At 42.8% G+C, this 26,949-nt stretch overlaps 2 protein-coding genes across 5 annotated transcripts in view; one reads left to right on the top strand and one right to left on the bottom strand.

Moving 5' to 3' along the window:
- Nucleotides 1-3,415, top strand: part of pgm3 (phosphoglucomutase 3) — a 128,443-nt gene extending 125,028 nt beyond the window's left edge. For both annotated transcript variants that reach the window (XM_080200308.1, XM_080200307.1), the window contains exon 13: nucleotides 1,265-3,415. In XM_080200308.1, coding sequence (XP_080056434.1) covers nucleotides 1,265-1,354 — 90 coding nt within the window. In that variant the 3' untranslated portion in view covers nucleotides 1,355-3,415. The remainder of the gene's footprint in view (nucleotides 1-1,264) is intronic.
- A 2,903-nt stretch (nucleotides 3,416-6,318) lies between these two features.
- Nucleotides 6,319-26,949, bottom strand: part of dop1a (DOP1 leucine zipper like protein A) — a 296,966-nt gene continuing 276,335 nt past the window's right edge. For all 3 annotated transcript variants that reach the window (XM_080200297.1, XM_080200299.1, XM_080200298.1), the window contains 5 exons: nucleotides 24,079-24,215; nucleotides 20,928-20,983; nucleotides 16,573-16,737; nucleotides 13,163-13,292; nucleotides 6,319-8,167 (listed from right to left, as the gene is read on the bottom strand). In XM_080200297.1, the coding sequence (XP_080056423.1) occupies nucleotides 7,859-8,167; nucleotides 13,163-13,292; nucleotides 16,573-16,737; nucleotides 20,928-20,983; nucleotides 24,079-24,215 (797 nt within the window). In that variant the 3' untranslated portion in view covers nucleotides 6,319-7,858. The remainder of the gene's footprint in view (nucleotides 8,168-13,162; nucleotides 13,293-16,572; nucleotides 16,738-20,927; nucleotides 20,984-24,078; nucleotides 24,216-26,949) is intronic.

The following is a 26,949-nucleotide window of genomic DNA, read 5'->3' as shown; positions in this document are numbered from 1 at the left end:
CAAGATTGTGCCCATACAGGCCACCCTTTCTTAATAAATTCTCTGATTTTTGCTTCCCATATGGGACACTGTCTCTGTGCAGTTTCCTGCCATTCTATATTCAACAACAAAGAGTAGGGAGTTGATTGGACTGTGGGTACAGCATTGGGCTATGTTCCGGTCCTAATCCCTCCAGATCCTAATGTAAACCTGCGGAGTTTACCCTATCCTCCTTGTTAGTGACAATGCGTGCACAATAAACAGCTTCTGGAAAGCAGTTATTTATCCAAAGGAGTTTACACCTGTTGGCTCTAGATTCTGCGGGATTTGATATTGGAGCAACAGAGTTGCTTCTTGTCGATGTCCTGGCAGAGTTGCCAATTGTTGTGTCTGCCACACGGTCTATTTTAATCCTTATACAGTGGACAAATAACTACGAGTAGACATTTTGTTACTACAATATTTATTTAAGACAATAATCACCCACCCAACCAACAATAAGTTTTCTTTACAGAAAATACGAGAGTTCAAGTTCAATACAAGACCCTGACTTAACTTTGCGTGACTGGCAAGAACCCAAGCAGATGTTGGCCTTTATCTGTGTGCTTGTCTTGGTCGTCCTCTGCATAGTCTGGTCCTTTGGTCTGGTTTGGCACTCTGGCTCTGGTCTTCCTTGCTTCTCAGGTGTGGTGGCTCTCCTCGTGCTGGTCATCGCTGGTGATGGTCACAATTGTTGTAGCTCGTTCATGGGGTCAGGGGGAGACCATGTCTGCAGGTGCTGGAGGCACGTAGGGTTCACACCTCCCTCCCAAATAAGGGGTTACGGCGTTCTGATGTCTGGTAAACAACCCAGTTTGACCAAAAAGTCTCTTTTGTCCTGGAGATGATCCATATCTTGTGTTTCATTCAACTAGGTTGCAACCTGTTACTCTTTTAGGCTGCAGCTTGTCATCTTAGTTCTTGTCCAGTTGTCCCAGAGTGCTTTACAAATCGCCATTTTAGATGGCTCGTTTGACTGTGTGGCCAATATTGGGAAAGTTATGTTCTCCTACTATTATCACCCTATTTTTTTGGAGCAATCATGTACAATTGACTCAATTTGAGAATGATTGATTACAGTGGATGTCCTGTTGCTGCCTATACTTAGAGCCTGAAGAAAGTTTCAATATATTTCAGTCACCGTAATGTACATAATGCACTTATTCTATCAGATATGGAAGTTACAAATTATAAATTGAATGAATTATTTTTACAGCTTGTTAAATGCAGTTTATTTGTTTTGCAGGCTAATGCAGATACTCTGGCACATGAAGTCAGCCTTGTTGTGTACAAATTGGCTGGAGGAGTAGGAGAGGAACCGAAGTTGTTTTGTTAAGGAAAAACAAAACAAATGGTGAATGTGTCCATGTGGAATCTTTGGGCCTTAAATTAAGACTACATTCAAGACACTTTTGTGGTGGCATTGGGGATTGGTGACTGGAATTTGTATTTCTTTAAAGCTTAACATGCAAACAAGTAGTAATAGTTTTCACTATTGAGAAGTGCCGATTTTGAAATTTGATATTGATCAATAGTTTTTTGTGAACTGAATATGAATGCAGCTAATGAAAAAACACTAAGCAAAAGCAGGATGCACAATAAGCATTATGTGCTGCAAAGTTTCACAATATTTTGTGGATTTATTTAATGTAATTAGCTGCAGTTTGAATGGTCTTGTAAAGTAACAATATATCCATGCTTGAGATGTTAATCACCCACTCAAATCTGAGAGTTAGGAGGTTGTAGTTTTAAGTCTATTCCGGGACTTGAACACAAGTCAGAAACTGAACTGCAGTGCAGAGCTGAGGGAGTGTGGCACTGTGTCATATTTTGGATGGCATGTTAAATTAAGAGACACTATCCTTATTGAAAGGTTCCCCTTCACAATTCTAGCATCATGTCTACACAATTTTAAAGGAGAGCAGGTGAGTTAGCCAGGTTCTTGCAGGCTGCGGAAAAACTGGAATGTCATGGAATTTTCCATCAAAGGCTCAAAGCCATTGAAAAAAGCCCTGGAATCTTGTAAAGTTGAGGATGAGACTTTTTTTGACTTTGAAAAGGATTGGAATTCTTCCTAATGATTTTCCTAATATCCACTACAATCCCCCACCAGCATTACTGTTTGCTCTGCTTCACGTGTCCAGAGAAGGTTTTGTTCATTGCTGCTGTTCTGGCAGTCTACAAGCGACCAATTATTGGTCAAGCAGGCTGTACCAGCTTCTCCAGGCCCTGCTTTCTTGCTTGCCTCATGGAAGGGGGTGGTGTCTGTTAGCTGCAGTTTTTTGTTATGAAGGGTTCAGGGGTTGCTGAAACAACTACCTCAAGGTAAATATGATACCTGAAATGTTACAAGACCTAGGTGCTCTGATTTTTGCACGAGACTCACCTGAAAAGATACTCCTTAACTTGCAAACTCGGAATTTTACTTTACTAAACATGCAGGTATGTGGTGATTGTGTCCTGGCTAATATTTATTATTAAATTGCTATCACAAAAAGAAATCTGACCCTTATCACAGTACTTTGAGTATTGTTGTAATGTAGTCAAATTTCCACAAACAGCACTAAGTTATGTGAATTAAAGAAAATCAGAAAATGCTGGAAAAACTCAGCAGCTCTGACAACATCTATGGAGAGAGAATAGAGCTAACATTGAGTCTGGATGACTGTCAGAACTGAAAGCAAACTAGACAAGATTTATACTAGGTGGGTGGGGGCTTTAATTGTACAAAGAGAATGTAAATGGTGATGATGAAAGCTGAGAAAGGTGGTCAGAGCATCTGTGTATGAATGGTAGAACAGAGGTATAGATGAAAGTCTTGCTTTGAACAATGAATATATTTGCACTACATGCATAATTAAAACAAAGTGCCATCGGATTTATTTTGCCAGTTGATGCAGATCATTTTTATATGTTGATAACACTGTTAGGAAGGAGGTGGGGAGAGAAATTCATACAACGTAAAAACTCTAGCAAAACAGAGCGTAAAACGAATTCTGTAAACTGTTTATTGTATGTACATTTTCTAGCTACTTAACAAATGGTAAATTAATGTTTGTCACCAGTTGGTCAGGGGCAAAGATTGAGAATGAATATGATCATCTTTGCCCAACAAGTTTAATTTTTTCAGACCTGGTACACAGAAATAATTGTAGTTTCTAATTATTTTCTGTTTTGTCTCTGTCACATTTCAAAAGCTCATCAGTCATCTATCTGCTTAGCAGATAAGCTAATTGTCACTAATGAATGTTCATTAATTAATGTAACTGAGAGTTAAAAAGTTTGTTGAAAGTTTTGCACATCAGCTTATATTCTCCTTCCACATTAATGTAATCTCATCATGAAATTGTGATTTAAATTTGTTGCAGACCTGCTATTAAAGAGATGATTATCAGGACATTGTAGAAGGCTATATTTGTTTGAGGTTCTGTTGTTCTGCAAAGTGTTACAGAGGACTTTTGTTTTAACCCATTTAATCTGATTATAAACAATGAAAATCTTAGGTTACTCTTGTATGATGTACTGTCAACAAACACAAAGTGAATATATGATAAAGAAGTTATTTCACTACACTAAGTGGCATCTAGCTGACAATGTGGAAAATCACCTACGCAAATTACTGTTTTTTTGTGGACAATTACCACCATCACTAGTGTTCACCAACAAATCTATTAAGAAGCACCTGCTCACCCTCAAGTTCTAGACCAGAAGTGAGGTTAATGTGCCATGGACATAAAGATCGCATTTCATCAAGCAATGCTAGAAAAATTGAATTCTATGAGAATTGAGTAGGGGTGAGAGATCACCATTACTTGGATTCTTACAAAGCATAAAGGGATTGTTGTGATTGTTTGAAGCTGATCATCTTTTCCCCAAGGGTGGGGGAGTCTAAAACTAGAAGGCAAGTTTAAGGTGAGAGGGGAGTTTTCACAGAGGGTGTTGAGTATTTGGAACAAGCTGCCAGAGGTAGTAGTAGATGCAGTTACAATTTTGTCTTTTAAAAAGCATTTAGATTATTACATGGGTATAGAGGGATTTGGGCCAAATGCAGGCAATTGGGATTAGCTTAGGGGTTTTAAAAAAGAAAGAGCGGCATGGACAAGTTGGGCCAAAGGGCCTGTTTCCATGCTGTAAACCACAATGACTATCTCAACATTTGCTGTAGGAGCTGCCCTGCGTTGTACTCAACCATCTTCTTCAATGATTTTCCTAATTCTCGTAAGGTGAGAGGTGGAGATGTTCACTGATGGGTTTACACAGTGTTCAGTATGTTTTGTGATTTCTTAGATAAAGCAAGTCATTTCCACATACAACAACAAGACCTAGCCCATATTCACGCTTGGGCTGAAACTGATGGTAATGCTGTGGAAAAACAAAGCATTCTCATCTGACAGAGAACTTGTATAACATTCATGCTATACAAGTTCTCTCCCAGATGAGAATGCTTTGTTATTCCACAGCATTACCATTGCCAAACTGATCAGAACTCAATGGACCAGTTGTACTGTGGCTACAGGACTAGGTCAGATAGTTGGAATTCTGCGGCAAATAATTCATCTGACTCCACAGAACCTGTCCACTATCTATACAAGTCAGCTGTGTAAAGGAATACTCTCCACTTGCTTGCATAACTGCAACTGGGGAAAAACTCATGTAAAGCTTGACACAATTAAAGTTTTGCACATTCTGTGTACGTGTCCTTCCAGATTGCAAAGCTATACAGGTTAGGCAGCTTGGCTATGCTAAGTTGCCCCTTAGTGTCTGGGGCATTAGCAGGGGTAAATATGTGAACTTTGAGGCTAGGGCCTGGGTGGGATTGTTGATGGGCCAAATGGCCTCCTAGACTATAGGGATTTTATTGCTTTAATGAATCCAGGACAAAGACGCCTTGAGCGTGATAACGAATCACAGTTCAGCATTAAATAATATAAAATGGAGAGAGAAGGTAGTCCAATCATTACCATGCACCCCACTCTCCCGAAAGCCTTGCAAGTTTATTTCCCTTGTGCTGATCCACAATCCTCATAGGTAGCAACGTCTAGATCACTACCACTTGTTGCCTAAAAAAACTTTAGTGTACACATTTCCAGAGTCAAGACCTTAGATTTGTTTTTTTTCTAGTTCCTCAGCAAATAGGAATATATTTTCCCCATCCTCCTTATCTAAACATTTCATTCCCTGATACACTGCTATTAAATCTCCTTTCCATGATCCCTCATCACTGGAACTATTCAGGTCGCTACACTGTCTCAAGGACCTTCATATTCTCCCTAAAGTGATGAACAGACTTACGCACAATACTTAAGTTGTGATTAGGCCATAATTTTATTGAGGGTTTAGTGGAATTTGCCTATGTAGGTGTTCAATACTTCTTCCCAAGAAGCCTGAATTCCATACGCTTTCTACTTTCTCAATATATGTCTGACTCCTTCCAAGATCTATGTACATGAATCTCCCTGCCCTTTAGTTCCCCCTAATACTGATGCATTTGACAGAAGGAATAGACTATCACCACCCATCTCTGCTAAGTTTAATCTCCTGCCTATTCTGATTGCCTGCAAGAGGCAACTGATAAGCTTCACAACATACTTCTCAACATACTTCTCTACCTATCTTTACATCGTTTGCAAATTTAGAAACCATGCCTTCCTGCCAATCATGCATGCTCTATTTCCTAACTTTCCTTACTCTTCTCCTGTTTAAATACCTGTAGAAATGCTTGCTATCTTTTACACTTCTAGCTAGCTTCCTCATTCTCTTGATTAACCTTCCAATCATTCATCTTTGAACAGTTACGTTTTTTCCTTCAGTTCAATGCTTTTATTTAGTTAACCACGGATGGTGACTTTTCTAAAATATCCACCACTGTTTTTCTTTTGACCTGTTCCTTCACCTAATTTTCCAGTTCAGTTCAGCTTTCATGCCCACATAGTTGCCCTTATTCAGATTCAAAATAGCAGCCTTAGACGCACTTCTTCCTTTCAAACTAGATGCAACATTCAATCACTGCTACCTAGCAGGCCTTTACACTAAGGTCATTAATCTTGTAACATTACATAATACTCGCACTGTTCTAAGGAACAATTTTGAAAGCTGTTGTAGATTTAAAATGGTTGCAGGTTGCTTTAAGAACTAATCACATGATTTGATGGTAATGTCATTCAGCTGTTTGCAGAGACTGCTGTTTTACTTTGTTCTCTGAGCAGAAAAGATTTTCAATAGAACTTGTTAGTTTAAATCTAGGGGCGGCACAGTAGCACTGCTGCGTCACAGCTCGAGGGTCCTGGGTTTGATTCCTGGCTTTGATTCCTGGCTTGGGTCACTGTGTCTACTTGCACATTCTCCTCATGTCTGTGTGGGTTTCCTCCAGGTACACTGGTTTCCTTCCACAGTCCAAAGATGTGTGGGTTAGGTTGATTGGCTATGCTAAGAAATTGCCCCTTAAGTGTCCAGGGATGCGTAGGTTAGGGATTAGTGGGTATAACATGTAGGGATATGGGATAGGGCCTGGATGGGATTGTGCTCAGTGCAGACTCAATGGACTGAAGGGTCTCTTTCTGCACTGTAAGGTTCTATGATCTACATGTGGAAACTTTTTTTGTAAAAATCCCCACCAAAGATGGGTTATTACAGGAAGAAAATTGGCAGCAAGTCAGGATTTTGTTTTGTAAGGACACAATGTAGGAGAAAAAGTCCATAGTGGATTCTCACATTTGGAATATGAAAAGGCTGGAGTAAAGCAACAACAGAATTAGAGACTGAAGTGCTGGTGCAGGAAGACAAGCAAGTAAAAAGCCCTCTAGTTTTAAAAGGGTTTTTTTTGATCGGAGAGGGTGAAATTCCAGGCAATATCTGATATATTTGAAAAAATGGATGCCTTGCTGTACAGCTGGGGTTGTTTGAAAAAAAAATGCATCAAGTTATTGGTCTCCAGGGTAAAAGGGGAGTACTGGGAAGACAGTTAGTCTTTAGTCACTTCTGCCTACAAGACCTTTTAATGAATAAAACGTATCATGGAGTTTGTACAAGTGAATAAAATTATCGCTGGTGTTCCTCAGGGTAGTGTCACTTATCAGTTTTGCTTCATCAATGACCTCGCCATATGGTCACAAGCGGGAATGTTTGCTGAAGATGGTTCAGGTGATCAGGGGTTTGGGTATTTGGGACTGGTTGGGTGTTCAGTGGAGAGTCCAGTGGTAGTCAGGCTCAGTCAGAAGGGAGTGTGGTCAGAGGGGTGGGGTGCTGGGAATCCTGGAGCTCAGAGATTAGGTTTTCTTCCTGGGTCAAAATCCTGGAATCCTCTATCTAATATGCACTTTGGGTGTACCCAAAGCACTGGAACTGCAGTAACTCAAGAAGGGCAATTAGAGATGGGGAATAAATGCTTCCATGAAAGATTAAACAAGATCTTAACATTTCACTGAGTGCCTTGAACCTCCATCTTCACTCCTTTTGCTTTTTTTTTTGCCTTCTCACCACACCTTTCACATTACAAAGAACATGCTGGCTCAAGACCCATTCTGTTCTGCTTCACTGCAATGGATTACATTGTACACCAACGATACACATAATAACTACTGCAACATTTAATAATGGGTCATCACATTAGAATTTATCATGAATGCAGTTATTTAGAACCAAATAGAATAATACATTTTAGGCACCATAATCAATATGAGCCAACAATACCTGACAAAACCAAATTCAGTATTCAGGACACAATCTGTAGAAATAAAATTTAATATAATTACATCCTTGAAATGAGTTCCTTATTTAAATACAAACAAAAATGTACATATTGCAGAAGATTTGCTCGAGTGACACTACGTTCACTGGGATACTATTGTGTTTTTATAACTCCTTCCAGGAAATCTTTCTCAAGCACTTCCTCTATTTTTTGCCTGGCTTTGCTCCAGAATGTTTTCTGGTTCTCAGTTTTCAAGTCTTTGTTTGAAAATGAGTTTATGTGCAGGACTGGGCTCCCGGATGATCCAGTAAACCTGCTGGAGATTTTGTTGGAGAAAAACTGACTAAGTACGTTAAAGAAAGGAAGCAGTTGTTCGATACTGCGAATGGTGTAAACCGTCAGCAGCAGATGACCTGGTTCCCAAACTAGTGTCCTCCCTGAGTTGTCATCCTCTGGATTTTTCTGTAAACAAACACAAAATTCTGCCATGAATTAGATACCAGTTATTCATGATTAAGATTGACAAATACAACAATCGAACTTTTCCAGAATGCAGATATTGAATTTTGAATTGTATTTCATAAGTTTCATAACAATATTCACACTGTGCCACAGAAGCACATATTAAGGGCCTATGATTGAAATCTTGGTCAAAGTCCTAGGATTGAAGGAATGCCTTAACAGAGGAAGAGAGAGGGAACTCCAGAGCTTAAGACTTAGGCAACTGAAATTATAGAACCCAATGTTGGAGTGAGTCAAATAGCAAGAGTTGCTCTGAAGGCCAGAATTGGAGGAGTACAGAGAGCTAAAAGAGTTGTAGGGCAGGAGGAAATTGCACAGATAGGGAGGAAACTGAAAACAACACTAGTTGGTTAAAAAACACTTGATTTTAAAATTCTCAATGTAGGTCAACAAGCAAAAGGGAGATAGAAGAATGGGATTTGGTGCAAGTTAGCACACAGTTTGCTCATTTCTGCTAGGCTAAAGTTCAATGTGTCAAACAACAAAGAACAACACAGCACGGGAAACAGGCTCTTGGGCCCAATGAGCCCGCGCCACCATGTGTTTTTCCTACTCCACTCTTGACCTATGTCTATGCTTATGGTACCCCCCTTGAAAACCAGATTAAGGGAAGAATAATTTAGAGACAATTTGTTACACCAATCAGCCTAAGAGCACATCTTTGGGGTGTGGGAGGAAACCAGAGCACCCGGAGGAAACCCACATAACCACAGGGAGAATGCGCAAACTCCCACAGACACTGGCCCAAATCCATGTATCTGCACAGCTAGCAGTGATAGTCACTGAGCTGTTGTGGTGCCCATCTGCTGGTCCAGTTTTAAGCATGCACAAACGATGCGAAGTACTAGGCCACTCTCAAAACATCCAAGAGCAGCCCATGCACAACCCACTGTGTGCATGCCCCTCATTAGACAACAAGGTGGACCGACGTACCTGCAGAGTAAAAGAGACAAAACATCAACACATGTAGCATTAGATTTCCAGGAACGTCCCGAGGCTCTGATCCTTATTTAAAACTGTCTCCTATAACCCTCTATCCCTGTTTCACTCACGTGCCTATCTAAGTAAACCTTAAACAAGTCCAGCGTGCCTGCCTCTACCACCTTACTTGGTAGTGCATTCCATACCCCCACGACCCTCTGTGTGAAAAACCTCCCTCTAGCATCCAAATTATACCTCGCCCCCCTCACCCTAAGCTCGTGGCCCCTCGTGATATTTGTCTCCAATCTAGGAAAAAGCCTGCCACTGTTTACTCGATCTATACCCTTCATTATTTTATACACCTCTATCCGATCCCCCCTTAATCTCCGTCTTTCTAAGGAAAAGAGCCCCAGTTTACCCAATCTTTCCTCATAACCCAGTCCTTCCATACCAGGCAGCACCCTGGTAAACCTCCTCTGCACTCTCTCCAGGGTCTCCACATCCTTCCGGTAGTAAGGTGACTAGAACTGGACGCAGTACTCCAAATGTGGTCTAACAAATGTGTTCTGTACAACTGTAGCATTAGACGCCAGCTCTTACACTCTATACCCATTCCTATAAAGGCTAGCATACCATAAGCTTTCTTCACAACCTTCTCCACCTGGGTTGCCACCTTCAGAGACTTGTGCACTTGCACTCCCAGGTCCCTCTGCATTTCTATACTCTTAATTGGTCTACCCTTTATCATGCAACTCCTCTCTACATTATTCCTTCCAAAATGCATCACCTCGCATTTATCAGGATTAAATTCCATCTGCCATCTATCTGCCCAATATACCAGCCTATCTATATCCTGCTGTGTCACCTGACACTCCTCCTCACTATCCGCCAATCCTACCATCTTTGTGTCATCTCCAAACTTGCTGATCACACCACGTAGCCCTCTTCCAAGTCGTTTATATATTACGAATAGAAGAGGTCCCAGTACTGAGCCCTGCGGCACACCACTGGTGACAGACCTCCAGCTAGAAAAGGACCCTTCCACTACTACTCTGTCTCCTGTTGCCTAGCCAGTTTTCAATCCATCTAGATACCTGTCCCTGTATCCCATGAGCCTTAACCTTTTATACCAGCCTACCGTGAGGGACTTTGTCAAACGCCTTACTGAAATACATATAGACGACATCAACGGCTCGTCCATCGTCAACCGTTTTTGTCACCTCCTCAAAAAATTCGACCAGATTCGTAAGGCAAGACCTCCCCTTAAAGCCATGTTGTGTATCCCTATTCAGATTGCAACGCTCCAAATGCATATACATCCTATCCCTAAGAATTTTTTCCAACAACTTTCCTACAACAGGAGCAAAGAAATCAGAAAACTCCAAGCTTGTTTGCTTCCAGTCAATGAGATTATAGAACATATAGAACATAGAACATTACAGCGCAGAACAGGCCCTTCGGCCCACGATGTTGCGCCGACCAGTTACAAAAACAATGACCCACTAGCCTATACCAATCCCTTTTCGTCCATAAACCTATCCAGAGATCTCTTAAACGCCCCCAAACTAGACGCATTTACAACTGCAGCAGGCAGGGCATTCCAATCCCTCACCACCCGCTGGGTAAAGAACCTACCCCTGACATCCGTCCTGTAGCTACCCCCCCTTAATTTAAAGCCATGCCCCCTCGTGCTAGCTTTCTCCATCCGAGGAAAAAGGCTATCACTATCCACCCTATCTAAACCTCTAATCATCTTATATGTTTCAATAAGATCCCCTCTTAGCCGCCTTCTTTCCAACGAAAACAACCCTAGATCCCTCAGTCTCTCCTCATAGGACCTCCCCACCATACCAGGCAACATCCTAGTAAACCTCCTCTGCACCCTCTCCAACGCCTCCACATCCTTCTTGTAATGCGTGGACCAGAACTGCACTCCAAGTGCGGCCTAATGGCTGATCTACAACTTCTCCATGCACTCACCTTTGCCCCATATCCCTTTGCATAACAAAAGAAAATCAATCTCAGATCGGAAATTTATAATTCAGTGTTAATTGTTCTTTGTGCAAAAGAATTCCAAATTTCAATTATCCTGTGTCAAAATGTTTTCTGATTTCACACCTGAAAATTCTGGCCCATATGTAACCAAACTGCATAGCAGTGGTGTACTGCTAGTTTACTGTGCAGCCATTGCTCCTCTCTTTTTTATTTTCTAAAATATTCTGTTATTCCAGTCACACTTTTCTCACTGAAATTGCCTCACCTCTTTTGTCCACATTTGGAATACGTTTTTAATGAGGGCTGAAGCTGAGTGGTTCTGGTGCAATTCAAACTGAGCACTGAAGAACAAATTATTGCTGTGTAAGTGCTACTAAATAGCAGTGTTGATATCACCTTCCCTCACTTTGCCTACTGATTTGAGAATGGACTGATGGGGCAGTAATTGGCCAGAATGGATTGCTGTTTTTTTATGGTCGAGGCTGTTTTCCAGGTAGTTGCTAGAGTTGTAGCTACACTGACTGGAGTCAAATTTGCAGTACTACAGCTGGTTGTTGTCGGGTTGCATAGCCTTTCAGCTGTTATGACATCATTTGCAGTTAATCAAATTAACTGAATATTTGCAAAGTGTTGCTGGATACTGCAGTAGGAAGCAAAGACGGATCATCCCCTTATCACTTCTGGCTGAAGGTGGTTGAACAATTTTGTCTTTTGTACTCACATGCTGGGTTCCATCATTATTAAGATGGGGATGTTTGTGGATTCCCAGTTAGATGTGGCTTTGATCTAATCCATTAGTTATACAATTATTTAGATTTTTCTATAACATGCTGCTTGTGTTCTTCAGAATGCATGTAATCCTGATTGTAGCTTTGTATGGCTGGCACCTCATTTTTAGGTGTGCCTGGCATGGCTTTCTGAACTATTCATTGAATCTGAGTGAGATCCCTGGCTTGATGGTAATTGTAGAAATGAGGGCTATGCCAGGCCACAAGCTTACAGACTGTGGCTAAATACAATTCTGCAACTGCTGGTGGCCTACTGCATGTCATGGATGCCCAGTTGTGAGCTGCCATATCTGTTCTGAATCTCTCCCATTTAGCAAGGTGATATCACCACTTAATATGATGGAGGTGTCCTCAATATGAAGTCCCCACAACGCTTATGTGGTGGCCATTCCGTAGTTGATTTACTCAACCACCTCCTCACCTCCACGTTTTGAGGCTCTTGCCCTGAATAATACATTAATTACTCTCTCCCATCTGGTTACTCCCAGTTTCTCTGACTCCAGCCTTTATTGCATTCTCTCACTTCCTTTGTCCTACCATTAGTGGTTGTGTCTTCAGTTTGTTTTCCTGGCCCCCATGCTTGCAAATACTGCTTCTAATACCTTTGGCTTGGTATCTATTTTTAAATTTTGCCACAGTGAAGCACCTTGTTATTTTAACAACTATGTGAAAATTCTTGTATAACTGCAAGTTATTGTTTGCTGAATATTAATCACTTTTCTGTATTGTAAACACTATGTAATCTGCAGCCACAATGTTCTGTACCCATGTAGCTGTTTAAATTTCACATAGCAGTTGATCAATAACTTTTGTCAATTCTTCTCATCTTTAGTTTCTCTGACACCTTCTCCCTATTATGACACTCATGAAGCTACATCTTTGAAACATTATAGACTGTAGGTTAAAATAATTGATCATCGTATATCTGCAAACTGGAAGACTGCGTGCAAGACCGTTGGATTTGGGTTCCCAGATAGCTCAGTGAATTTACTAGTTCACTCAGCCTTGAACCTGGATGGTACTCAAGCCTGGCGACTAACTAGTCTACTGATAGTCACATATGAATATTGACCATTTGTCTGAGCTACTGTCTATTGAAATATACCCAGGCAAGAAGTCAATGCCTTTGAGAAAGTTGGAGTAAAGTGGCAAGTGGAGACAAAGAAAATACCTTTCTTCATTTGAGAAAGTTGGAGTAAAGAGGCAATTAGAGACAGAGGAAAGAAAATACCTTTGTTCGTTTCCTCAGCAGTTTGGCCAACCGAACTACATAAGGCTTAAATTCTCTTTGATGTGTTCCTTGTCTGCGAACCTCCAGCCCTGAATCATCAGAAACTTCTGGAATGAAAGCCCAACGATACCTAAACATATAGAGTGATTTTAAGTTTGTTGTTTTTATGCAGTTGCAATACTTTAAACATGTTTCAAAAGCATCCACCAAGTCAAAGACAATATTTTCAGTGTCACCTCACCAAAGCCCAACACAATTCCAGTAATCACCTTTCTCTTATACGTCAACTCAATTTTAATAAAGACTCACATACTAAATACTTCACAATTGCTTGCCGTACATGAATGTTAACTTTCTGGATTCATTTGCAAGGGGCCCAGATCCCTTAATATCAACATTTCCTAAACTTTCACCATGCAAAAAATATTCTGCTTTTCTAACTGTCCCAAATTGTCCCTAACTTAGTCTCCCCTCAATCTGGTCTCCAATGTGGAGTGCCATAAGCGTAGACAAGGGTCATGGGTGGAGAGGGGACTCACAATGTTGAAATGACAGCGCGGGCTTGTTGGGCCGAAGGGTCTGTTTCCCATGCTGTGTTGTTCTTTGTACCTCACGCCCTGCTCATGGTTCCTTTCCGTGCAATCCTAAAAAGTGCAACACCTGCCCCTTTACGTCCTCCCTGCTTACCATCCCAGATCCTAAACACCCCTTTCAGGTAAAGCAGCGCTTCACATGCACCTATCCAAAGATGTGTGGGTTAGGTGGATTGGCCATGCTAAATTGCCCCTTTGTGTCAAGGGGACTAGCTAGGGTAAATGCATGGGGTTATGGGGATAGGGCCTGGGTGGGGTTGTGCAGACTCGATGGGCCAAACGGCTTCCTTCTGCACTGCAGGATTCTATGCACCTCCTTCAATCTGATGTATTGCGTTCACTGATCCCAATGCGGTCTGCTCTGCATCAAAGACACCAAACGCAGATTGAGTGACTGCTTTGGTGAACACCTTTGGTCTATCCACAAGCAGGACCCAAATATTTCTCTCTCTTGTCGCTTCAACACACCATCCTGCTCTCCTGTCCACATGTCCATCGTTGTCCTTCTGCAATGTTCCAGTGAACCCCAACGCAAACTGGAGGAACAGCACCTCATTTTTCTGATTGGGTACTTTACAGCCCTCTGGATTGAACATTGAGTTCAACAACTTCAGAGCACAAACTCTTTCCTGTATTTTCACCCCATTTCCATTTTTTAATTTCATTTTCTTTTTTCTTTTCATCTCATTCATTCATTTTCATCATCCTTCTTTCTCCATTCCAGTTCTCCTTGCACCATCCCCGCCTCTTTCCACAGATGCTGTCAGAGCTGCTGAGATTTTCCAGCATTTTCTGTTTGTTTAAGCCCTTACTTAATTTTGATTCATTTTTCAAAAAACTTTAACCATAGCGATAAAGATGTAAACAGAACATAAGAACATAGAACATAGAACATTACAGCGCAGAACAGGCCCTTCGGCCCACGATGTTGCGCCGACCAGTTACAAAACAATGACCCACTAACCTAAACCAATCCCTTCTCGTCCATAAACCTATCCACGGATCTCTTAAACGCCCCCAAACTAGGTGCATTTACAACTGCAGCAGGCAGGGCATTCCAATCCCTCACCACCCTCTGGGTAAAGAACCTACCCCTGACATCCGTCCTATAACTACCACCCCTTAATTTAAAGCCATGCCCCCTCGTGCTAGATTTCTCCATCAGAGGAAAAAGGCTATCACTATCCACCCTATCTAAACCTCTAATCATCTTATATGTTTAACATAAGAAATAGGAGCAGGAGTAGGCCATCTAGCCCTTCGAGCCTGCCCCGCCATTCAATAAGATCATGGCTGATCTGTCGTGGCTCAGTTCCACATTCCCGTCCTCTCCCCATAACCCTTAATCCCCTCTCTTATCAAAAACCCATCAACCCGCGTCTTAAAAATATTTAGCGAGGTAGCCTCCACCACTTCAACGGGCAGAGAATTCCAGAGATTCACCACCCTTTGAGTGAAGAAGTTCTTCCTCAACTCCGTTCTAAACCGCACCCCCCCTCCCCTTTATCTTGAGGCTGTGCCCCCTAGTCCTACTGTCCTTTCTGAGCGGGAAGAGTCTCTTCACCTCTATCCTATCCATCCCATTCATCATCTTATATGTCTCAATGAGATCTCCCCTCATTCTTCTAAGCTCTAACGAGTACAAGCCTAGTTTATTCAGCCTCTCCTCATAGCTCAACCCCTTCAACTCTGGCATCAGCCTAGTAAACCTCCTCTGCACTCCCTCCAAGACCAAAATATCCTTGCGTAAGTACGGCGCCCAAAACTGCACACAAAGGGAGTGTTTAAAAAAAGAGGCAAAACATGCACAAGACAGACTATGGCCTCCCTCCCACTGTACGAAGTCTCACAACACCAGGTTAAAGTTCAACAGGTTTATTTGGTAGCACAAGCCAGTAGGTTTCAGAGCGCTGCCCCTTCATCAGGTGAGTGGGAGTTCTGTTCACAAACAAGGCACATAAAGATACAAACTCAATTTACAAAATAATGATTGGAACCAACCATTATTTTGTAAATTGAGTTTGTGTCTTTAAATGCCCTGTTTCTCTGGCCTGCCTCCCTCATCAACACTGCTCTCTGGCCTGCCTTCCTCACAAATGTTACTCTCTGGCCATTTCTGCTCCCCCTCTTGTTTTTAGCATTGCTCCCCTGCCTGCTCCTGCCAGCATTGCTTGCCAGCTCTGTCTCTCACCCTTGGTTCTTACCAGGTTCTATTTTCAGCTGTTCCAATCCTGGTTCCAGCTCTGAACTGAAGCTCCTGACTTCATCTATGGCAGAAGGTTAGTCATAATCCCAGGCTTTAAGCAGCTTCCTGCACCAACCATCTTCTGCCATGAGATGGAACCTGGTCAATCTAAAATGACTGAGGTGAGCATAATTTTTTAAATTATACCATGTATTGTATTTCTTTTATATTTAATGATTTATTTAAGCTAGGAATTCAGAGTACTACACACTGTGTTTTTCAATTTGTACATTAGTTTTTCCGGGTGACAAATGTCCACAGGAATCTAACTCTGGCTTTAACATTGATTCCAGTTGGAATCCATCATTCATTTAAAGTTGCTTCACATAAAGTTGTGATTTTTAAGAATGCAATTCACAACTTTAAGTGAGAACTCCTTGTATACAAGATACCTTACCTACAACATTTGTCAAAAAACAATGATTAAAGAATGATGTCTTGCACTCAAATATTTTCAATGTTTTTCTCCTCTTTCTTGATCTGGAAAAGAACACTGAGAAATCACCACAATAACAGTAGCAACTTCAGACTAGATTCTATGTTTGGTGGAAACAACATCTCCTTTCACTTACATCTGAAATTGGGGAAGGTTTTCAGACGGCAAGGTCAAAGCCAAATCCAGGAATTTGCATGCAGATAGGTACAGGCCAAGCCACCGTTGGTTGTTGTAGGAGGTGGAGAACCCATTACCTCCCATGTAGGTCGTTTCCAAGCCAGAGACTGATGGTCCAGCAGTTCTGAAATGGATAAGTCGGTTAACAATGGTAAATGCTTACTCTGTATTTTGGTACATTATTTGTAAGTAAAAGTTTGTAGATAAGGGCCTTTTGAGAAAGTGCTGGCCTATACATCCAGTGCTACGTATTTAGAGGCTTTTTAAAAAAGCAAACACGTCACTCAGTGTGGACATGAAGCATTCGAGCACAGTGTGACTAAAGAGTAAAACATCCACTTGCTGTGCTCAATGTTAGCTGTTACTTCAACCTTAAAGCCATATCTACTACCGCATATATACCTTGAAATTTTAAATAGCCAGTCTTAAGATTGTCAATTTACACCCAACTGGTGCCACCATCGTGCTACATGCCCATGAGGAACCAGATACAGATTTTTCCAGTACTTCTAATACAGGACTAGCACATTAGTCATTCTGGTCTGTATTCAACTGAGGCCCCAGATGAAGAGTCATATTCGGAAACCACAATGGCTGCACCAACCAGGGATGGTAACCAAATGGTGAAATTCTGGTGGGATGGTCCTCATTCTGGAACTTTCCCTTAATCAAATCCTGCTTTGTTACTTAAAGAAAAACAAAACTTATATAAAATCACCTCTAAAGTGGTTCTGAACAATGTGATTCACATTCTGTTTTTTAAACATGGCTTCTTCCAAAATAATAAGAGGATAAATGGTTTCTCCATTAATTTTTGTTTTTTTTTCTAGAAAACTTTGGTCTTGGAATTTAAGGAAAATATTATTGCTGATTGCAGGACCCATAAGTGTAAATACAGTCCATACTTAGAAAGAGGAGACAAAGTGCAAACAAGGCCTAGTGTGGGAGTGAGTCTGCAGCTTGTGCAGTTAAAGTTCAATTATTTAAAAAATTCTTGCTAACACTAAGGGCACTTCAGTCAAATTTAGTAGGGGCTGACAAATTATGTAGTATAAGATTTGACTGAGAGAAATTTGGAATTTGAGGTTCTGATGAACTTGGGGTTGGTTTTGGGACCCGTGCTTTTCCTGATATACATTAATGATCTAGACCTCAATATGCAGGGGACAATTTAAAAGATTTTGGATGGCACAAAACTTGGAAGCATTGTAAATTGTGAAGAGGATAGTGTAGAATTTCCAAAGGACTGACAAGTTGGTGGAGTGAGCAGACAGGTAGCAGGTGAAGTTGAATGCAGAGAAGTGTGAGGTGATGCATTTTGGTAGGAAGAACATGGAAAGACCATATAAAATAAATAGTACAATTCTTAGAGGGGTGCAGGAGCAGAGGAGCTTGGATGTAGATGTACATCGATCATTGAAGGTGACAGGCTAGCTAAAAACAGCAGTTAATAAAGTGTATAGCATTCTGGGCGTAATTAATAGGGGCAAGGAGGTTATGCTGAACTTGAGACATTAGTTAGACCACAGATGGGTAGTGTGTCCAGCTCTGGATGCCAAACTATGGGGGAACGTAAACGTAATAGAGTGCGGAAGAGGTTATATTATAAGAATGGTTCCAGGGATGAAAAACTTCTGTCATGAAGATAGGTTGAAAGGTTGGGACTGTTCTCCTTGAAGACAAGGCAGTTAAGAGGAGATTTGATAGAGATAATCAAAGTCATGAGGGGGCTGGACAGATTAAATAGAGAGAACGTGTTCCCACGTATAAAAGGATAAAGAACGACGTGCACAGATTTAAAGTGAATTGCAAAGGAAGCAAATGTGAAGCGAGAAAAATCGTTTTCAGACAGCGAGTGGTTCAGGTCTGGAAAAAACTGTCTGGAAGTCTGGTGGAGGCAGGCTCAATTCAGGCACTCAAGTGGGCATTAGATGCTCACTTGAATAAAACGATGTGCAGGAATATGGGGAAAAGGCAGGGTGGGATGGCATCAGCCATGGTGCTTATTTAGAGAGCTGGTGCAGACATAGAACATAGAACATTACAGCGCGGAACAGGCCCTTCGGCCCACAATGTTGCGCCGACCAGTCTTATTTTTAAAAAAAAACATTGACCCACTAATCTAAACCAATCCCTTTTCGTCCATAAACCTATCCACCAATCTCTTAAACGCCCCCAAACTAGGCGCATTTACAACTGCAGCAGGCAGGGCATTCCAGTCCCTCACCACCCTCTGGGTAAAGAACCTGCCCCTGACATCCGCCCTATAACTACCCCCCCTTAATTTAAAGCCATGCCCCCTCGTGCTAGCTTTCTCCATCCGAGGAAACAGGCTATCACCATCCACCCTATCTAAACCTCTAATCATCTTATATGTTTCTATAAGATCCCCTCTTAGCCGCCTTCTTTCCAGTGAAAACAACCCCAAATCCCTCAGTCTCTCCTCATAGGACCTCCCCTGCATACCAGGCAACATCCTGGTAAACCTCCTCTGCACCCTCTCCAAAGCCTCCACATCCTTCCTGTAATGTGGGGACCAGAACTGCACACAGTACTCCAAGTGCGGCCGCACCAGAGTTGTGTACAGTTGCAACATGACGCTGCGACTCCGAAATTCAATCCCCCTACCAATAAATGCCAAGACACCGTACGCCTTCTTAACAACCTTATCTACTTGATTCCCAACTTTCAGGGATCTATGTACACATACACCTAGATCCCTCTGCTCCTCCACTCTATTCAAAGTCCTCCCGTTAGCCCTATACTCAACACATCTGTTATTCCTACCGAAATGGATTACCTCACACTTCTCCGCATTAAACTCCATCCGCCACCTCGCGGCCCAGCTCTGCAACCTGTCCAAGTCACCCTGCAAACTTCGACACCCTTCCTCACAATCTACCACACCTCCGACTTTGGTGTCATCAGCAAACTTACTAATCCACCCAACTATACCCTCATCCAGATCATTAATAAAGATTACAAACAGCAGTGGCCCCAAAACAGATCCCTGAGGCACACCGCTTGTAACCGAACTCCATGATGAATAATTACCATCAACCACCACCCTCTGTCTCCTATCTGCTAACCAATTCCTGATCCAAGTACCTAAATTACCACCAATCCCATACATCTGCATTTTCTGCAGAAGCATACCATGGTGAACCTTATCAAACGCCTTACTAAAATCCACATATACCACGTCTACTGCCTTACCCCCATCCACCTCTTTGGTCACCTTCTCAAAGAACTCAATAAGGTTAGTAAGGCACGACCTTCCCGCTACAAAACCATGCTGACTATCTCTAATCAATTCATTACTCTCCAAATAACTATAAATCCTATCCCTAATAATTCTTTCTAAAACCTTGCCCACTACAGAAGTAAGACTCACTGGTCTATAATTCCCAGGGAAGTCTCTGTTCCCCTTCTTAAACAATGGGACAACATTCGCTGTCCTCCAATCTTCCGGTACTATACCAGAGACCAACGACGACCTGAAGATCAGAGCCAGTGGCTCTGCAATCACCTCTCTTGCCTCCCATAGAATCCTAGGGTAAATCCCGTCTGGACCAGGGGACTTATCTATTTTTAACCCTTCTAGAATATCCAACACATCCTCTGTATCAACTGCAATACTTTCTATTTTACACCCCTTCACCCCAGTGACCTCCTCAGCTACATTCATATCGTCCTGCGTGAACACCGAAGAGAAATAATGGTTCAATGCCTCTCCAATCTCTTCCGGTTCCACACACAACTTCCCCCTACTGTCTGTAACTGGCCCTAATTTTGCCCTAACCAACCTTCTGTTCTTGACATACCTATAGAACGCCTTAGGATTCTCCTTAATCCTATCAGCCAAAGTCATCTCATGCCCTCTTCTAGCCCTTCTTAACTCCATAATGGGCCAAAAGGCCTCGTTCTGCGTTGTAACAATTCCTCGATTCTGTGAACTTGGATTTTCAATTCAAGTAATTCAGCACTAATCACTAGTAAAGTCCAAATCAAAGTTCACACAAGTGGGAAAGTTCCAGACACAGAGTTTGAAAGTTCAGTAAAGCAATTCCGAAGGGATCAGTGCATAAAAGGTTGAAAGCTGAAGCTGATATTTCTTATTTCAAGGCATTCTTGCAGCAAAGTGCTTCAGTGTCACATGTTCAATTTGAACTGAGCAAAAACAGCCCATGCATGCTATGTTTTCCCACTGTCCCAATGGAAAAACAAACAGCCCATTCCCCCAACAAGAGAGATCAGGAACTCAATTTGGGAAATTGCAGCTACTTTGCAATGATGGTCTGAGGAACCCTTTACCTTGACATGTCTTCATCTGCCGTCAATTCCTGTTCAATCAGCAAAAATACTTGCACCTTTAGGAAATGAGAAGACGACAGTCAGTGTAATTACTTAAAATCGAATAGATAAAACACATTGCTATCTTCCCAAGGGAAGTGCTGTGCCTCAGTAGGTAGTGCTCCAGCTCTGAGCCAGATGTTCATGAAACAGACATGATAATCAATCTGCTAACCTTAAGAATGGGAGATTCCTGATTAGTCATTGAAACAACACACCCTGCCGGCAAGTCACTACGCAGCAGAAATACCTCATGATAAAGAGAGGAGGAGGGTTTGCATTCAACACAGGATGAGCATAGAAGAAGAAGCATCTCTCCTTCACAAAGCACTGCAGGCTTTTCTCTTTAATTAGAGAGAAAGGATCGAAAATTGAGACAAAAATATGCAGTCAGAGCAGAGGCATTCACAGATAGGTTCTCACCATGACATTATACTATATATGAACATAAGAAATAGGAGGAGTAGGCCATCTAGCCCTTCGAGCCTGCCCCGCCATTCAATAAGATCATGGCTGATCTGTCGTGGCTCAGTTCCACTTTCCCGCCCTCTCCCCATAACCCTTAATCCCCTCTCTTATCAAGAACCCATCAACCCGCTTCTTAAAAATATTTAGCGAGGCAGCCTCCACCACTTCAACGGGCAGAGAATTCCAGAGATTCACCACCCTTTGAGTGAAGAAGTTCCTCCTCAACTCCGTTCTAAACCGCCTCCCCTTTATCTTGAGGCTGTGCCCCCTAGTCCTACTGTCTTTTTTGAGCGGGAAGAGTCTCTCCACCTCTATCCTATCCATCCCATTCATCATCTCATACATCTCAATGAGATCTCCCCTCATTCTTCTAAACTCTAACGAGTACAAGCCTAGTTTATTCAGCCTCTCCGCATAGCTCAACCCCCTCAACTCCGGTATCAGCCTAGTAAACCTCCTCTGCACTCCCTCCAGGGCCAAAATATCCTTGCGCAGGTGCGGCGCCCAAAACTGCACACAGTACTCCAGCTGCGGCCTCACCAATGCCCTGTACAGTTGCAGCAAGACCTCCCTACTTTTATATTCAATCCCCCTCGCTATGAAGGCCAGCATCCCATTCGCCTTCCTGACCACCTGCTGCACCTGCAAGCTGGGTTTTTGTGACTCATGCACAAGGACCCCGAGGTCCCTCTGCACCGTCGCCTGCTGCAGTTTTTCGCCACGTAAGTAATAGTCCTTCCTACCATTCTTCCTACCAAAGTGGACCACCTCACACTTGCCAACATTAAATTCCATTTGCCATTTCCTGGCCCATTCGCCCAGCCTATCTAGATCCTTCTGCAGACTCTCCACACCCTCCGCACAATTTGCCTTTCCCCCAATCTTGGTGTCATCAGCAAATTTCGACACCCTACACTCGGTTCCCTCCTCCAGATCATCTATATAAATGGTACATAGCTGAGGCCCCAGCACCGACCCCTGGGGCACCCCGCTAGTCACCAACCGCCAATCCGAATAGCACCCATTGACCCCCACTCTCTGCCTCCTATTTGACAACCAATCCTCTATCCACGCTAACACCCTACCCCCAACTCCATGTCCCCTGACCTTCTGCAATAACCTCTTGTGAGGTACCTTGTCAAACGCCTTCTGAAAATCCAGAAAGACCACATCCACCGGCTCTCCTCTATCCACTGCCCTAGACACATCCTCATAGAACTCCAGTAAATTTGTCAGACACGACTTCCCTTTAATGAAACCGTGTTGCGTCTGCCCTATCAAGCAATTCCCTTCAAGATGCCTCGCAATTTCCTCCTTAATGACGGATTCTAACATTTTACCTACCACAGACGTTAAACTAACCGGCCTATAATTCCCTGCCTTTTGCCTGGCACCCTTCTTAAACAACGGAGAAGACAGTCTTTTATTCTTTCATGGGATGTGGATGATGCTGGCAAGGGCAACATTTGTCCTAATCTGTTTCTGCTCGGGCATCAGGAAGGAGTTGGGGAACATTTCAGCAGTCAAGGGCATTCAGCCTCTGATCTTCGGGTAAGTGTCCTCAAGACACATGACAATGCAGAATCGCCGAGCAGGAACTAATAGCCAAGTTCTGCACACGAGGATGGCCTCAACTGGGATCTTGGATTCATGTCACGCTACCTGTGACCCCCACGACTTTCTGGGCTTGCAAATTTTAACAAACTGTCCTGGGTTGAGACAATTCACATCTCTTTAACCTGTACTTAACCCTCTCCACTCGCATTGTCTGCACCTGTAAAGACTTGATTACATGTTAAGACTTGCATTCCAACCATTATCTTGTAAATTGAGTCTGTCTCTCTATATACCCTGTTTGTGAACCCAATCCTCCACTCAACTGATGAAGGGGCAGCGCTCCGAAAGCTCATGCTATCAAATACACCAGTTTTACTTTAACCTGGTGTTGAGAGATTTCTTTCCTGAATGAATCAGTAACATTCAATAAGTTTGAATATCATCTGGGCAAAATAGCCCACTTCAATATCTGCTCTCTCCACCACAGGCCCACAACACAATACTGTGTACCATTTACAAGATGCACTCAGCAACTCATCAAAGCTCTTACTACAGCACCTTCCGAACCCATGACCTCTACCACCTAGAGGAAGACAGCAGATGCATGGGAACATCAACACCTTCATGTTCCCTTCCAAGCCAAACATCATCCTGACTTGGAACTACATTGCCATTCCTTCACTGTCACAAAGTCAATATCTTGGAAAGGCATGGACAATAAATGGTGACCTGGCCAGTGATACTCAAATCCTGTGGGAGAATTCTAAAAATTCAAGGAGCATAGAATTTTTTCCTTCCATGGATGTTGGCATTGTTGGCAATTTGTTGCCCATTTTCAACTTCTCTTATGGTGGTGGCGAGTCACTTTCTAGAACCATTTACAGCCCTGTTAGAAATAGAGTCCTAGGATTCTGGTCCAATAATAGTGGTGATACCATTCAAAATCAGGGTGGTGTATGGTTTGGAGGAAATCAGACGCTGGATTCTTTTAAAATTACGTTTTGACAAGATTAATGTAAACTGAGCAATGGCAATTATACCCAATACAACCCAAAAAACTTAGATGGATGACCTCTAGTCAGCTTACCAGTTCTGTGATCATAGTGGGCCATAATGAGGTGAGATGGCGTGGAGACATCCGTAACAACAACACCCGGAAAAAGAGGAACACCTGAGCATGAAGTGTGGGAACCTGTGGTAGACGCAGACTTTCTACCAGACGTTCTGAAATGGTGAAAAATGAAAAGATCAATTAAAAACCCCACAAATTTATGATTTACATACACCAAATATTTATCATCTATAGGATAATTTGTTTAGTACGAAGCATTTGCCAGACCAGGAAGGACAGCAGATTTCCTTCCCTGGGTCCTGTCACTGAACCAGATGGGGTTTTTATAATAATCAATGATAGTTTCATGGTCACCATTACTGAGACTAACTTTCAATTTCAGATTTATTAATAATTGTATTTAAATTTCACCTTCAACTTTAGTGGGATTTAAATTCATGTCCCCAGGGCATTAGTAAGGAGTCTCACAACACCAGGTTAAAGTCCAACAGATTTATTTGGCAGCAAAAGCCACAACATTGTCTACCTGATATGCTGCAGAAAAGATGTCCCGAAGCATGGTATCTTGGGGAGACCATGCAGACGCTACAACAACAGATGACTGAACACTGCTCGACAAGAGTGTCCTGTTTCCATTGGGGAACACTTCAGCGGTCACAGGCATTCAGCCTCTGATCTTCGGGTAAGCGTTCATGACACACAACAACGCTGAGTTGCTGAGCAGAAACTGAGAGCCAAGTTCTGCACACGAGGGTGGCCCCAACTGGGATCTTGGGTTCATGTCGCACTATCTGAAACCCCCACAACTTGCCTGGGCTTGCAAAATCTCATTAATTGTCCTGTCTGGAGACAATACATATCTCTAACCAGTGCTTAATGCTCTCTCCACTCACATTGTCTGTACTTTTAAGACTTAATTACCTGTAAAGACTCGCATTCCAACCATTATTCTGCAAATTGAATTTGTGTCTTTATATGCCCCGTTTGTGAACAGAACTCCCAGTTACCTGACGAAGAAGCAGCACTCCAAAAGCTAGTGGCTTTTGCTACTAAATAAACCTGTTGGACTTTAACCTGGTATTGTAAGACTTCTTACTGTGTTTACCCCAGTCCAACGCCGGCATCTCCACACCCAGAGCATTTTATCTTACCAGTCTGAATGACTGTCCAAAACTAGAGGTCATAGTCTGAGGATAAGGGGTAAACCTTTCAGAATTGCGGTGAAGAGAAATTGTGCTGGGAAAATTAATGGGATTGAAGGTGGATAAATCCCCAGGGCTGATAATCTACATCCCAGAGTACTTAAGGAAATGGCTCTAGAAATAGTGGATGTATTGGTGATCATCTTCCAGGGCTCTCTAGACTCTGGAATAGCCCCTGCAGATTGGAGGGTAGCTAATGTCACTCCAATATTCAAAAAGAAGGTAGAGAGAAAACAGAAAATTATAGACCCTAAGTCTAACGTAGGTAGTGGGAAAAATTCTCAAATCCATTATAGCAGAACATTTAGAAAGCAGGGGCAGGACCAGGTAGAGTCATCATGGATTTATGAAGGGGAAATCATGCCTGACAAATCTTCTAGAATTCTTTGAAGATATAACTAATAGAGTTGACAAAGGGAGTCAGTCGATCCACCTCACTGTTCTCTGGAGCTGTGATTTCGACGAGTGGCTGCCTTTTGGTGAGTGTGCTGCATTGTAATTACTATATTTTGACTTAATTCTAGTTCGAGAGGGTTTTTTGATTATTTTGGCGCTCCGTAGCGGGAGATAGGCGCGGGGGCTGCTGGGAAGGGAGAGCGGGAGTATAAAAAGAAGGCCAAGGTAGATAGCGGGCAGCGTCGGGAGCGGGCAGCGGAGTGAGGCGGGAAGCAGAGTGAGAGGTAAAAGGGCTTAAGCTCACTGGGCTTGGGCGAGAGTAGGCTTGGTAACAGGAATTAATAGGACAACTTAATAGGGGGCAAACATAATGGCAGGGTCTAGGGTTACACGTGTTCACTGTGTTCGTTGTCATATGTGGACATTTCTGGAGACAGCGCATCTCCCGAAAGCCCACATATGCGGGAAATGTCTAGAGGTGCAGAGATTAAGGGCCCGGGTGAGGCAGTTGGAACTGAGGCTGGAGGATATGTTTTTAGTTAGGGAAAATGAGGAAATAATGGATAGGGACAGTAACACTGAGCAGATACCAGGACCTGGGAGGAGAGACGGATGGGTCACAGTTAGGAAGAGCAAAAAGAAAAGGAGTCGTGGCACTAGGACCGCCCCAGAGGAATTATCCCGGAATATCAAGGGTGGGGTGACAGCTGGGGTAGAGAAGGCAAGGGAGGGAGATCAGAATACCTCGGAGGAAGGGAAGAGTGCAGGGTGTGAGATAGTGGTGGGGGATGGGAGAGTCAAAGGGATTGACAGGCGGTTCTGTGGGCAAAAGCGGGAATCCAGGATGGTAGTCTGCCTCCCTGGGGCAGGGGTACAGGATGTTTCAGAAAGGGTAGAGGGAATTTTGAAGGGTGGAGGGACCAAGTCTGATGTGATAGTGCACATAGGAGAGAAGGATGTAGGAACAAAGTGCAGGGGGGGCATACGTAGGCAGTTCAGGGAGTTGGGGGCTAGGCTGAAATGTAGGGCCTCCAGGGTGGCGTTCTCTGGGCTGCTGCCGGTGCCTGGGGCTAGCAGGGCTAGAAATAATGAGATACTCCAACTCAATGCGTGGTTGAAGGGTTGGTGTAGGGCAGAGGGTTTTAGATTCGTAGACCATTGGGAAGTCTTTATGAAAGAGGGGCAAATATATAAGAGGGATGGGGTACAGTTAACTGGGAAGGGTGTGCATATCTTAGCTGGAAGGTTAGCTGGAGTGTTTCGGCAGTGTTTAAACTAATATGGAGGG

Source organism: Carcharhinus amblyrhynchos, chromosome 12, assembly GCF_965287045.1.
Source record: "Carcharhinus amblyrhynchos chromosome 12, sCarAmb.v2.hapA, whole genome shotgun sequence".
Lineage (NCBI taxonomy): Eukaryota > Metazoa > Chordata > Chondrichthyes > Carcharhiniformes > Carcharhinidae > Carcharhinus > Carcharhinus amblyrhynchos.
This window is presented reverse-complemented; position numbering and strand designations above follow the sequence as displayed.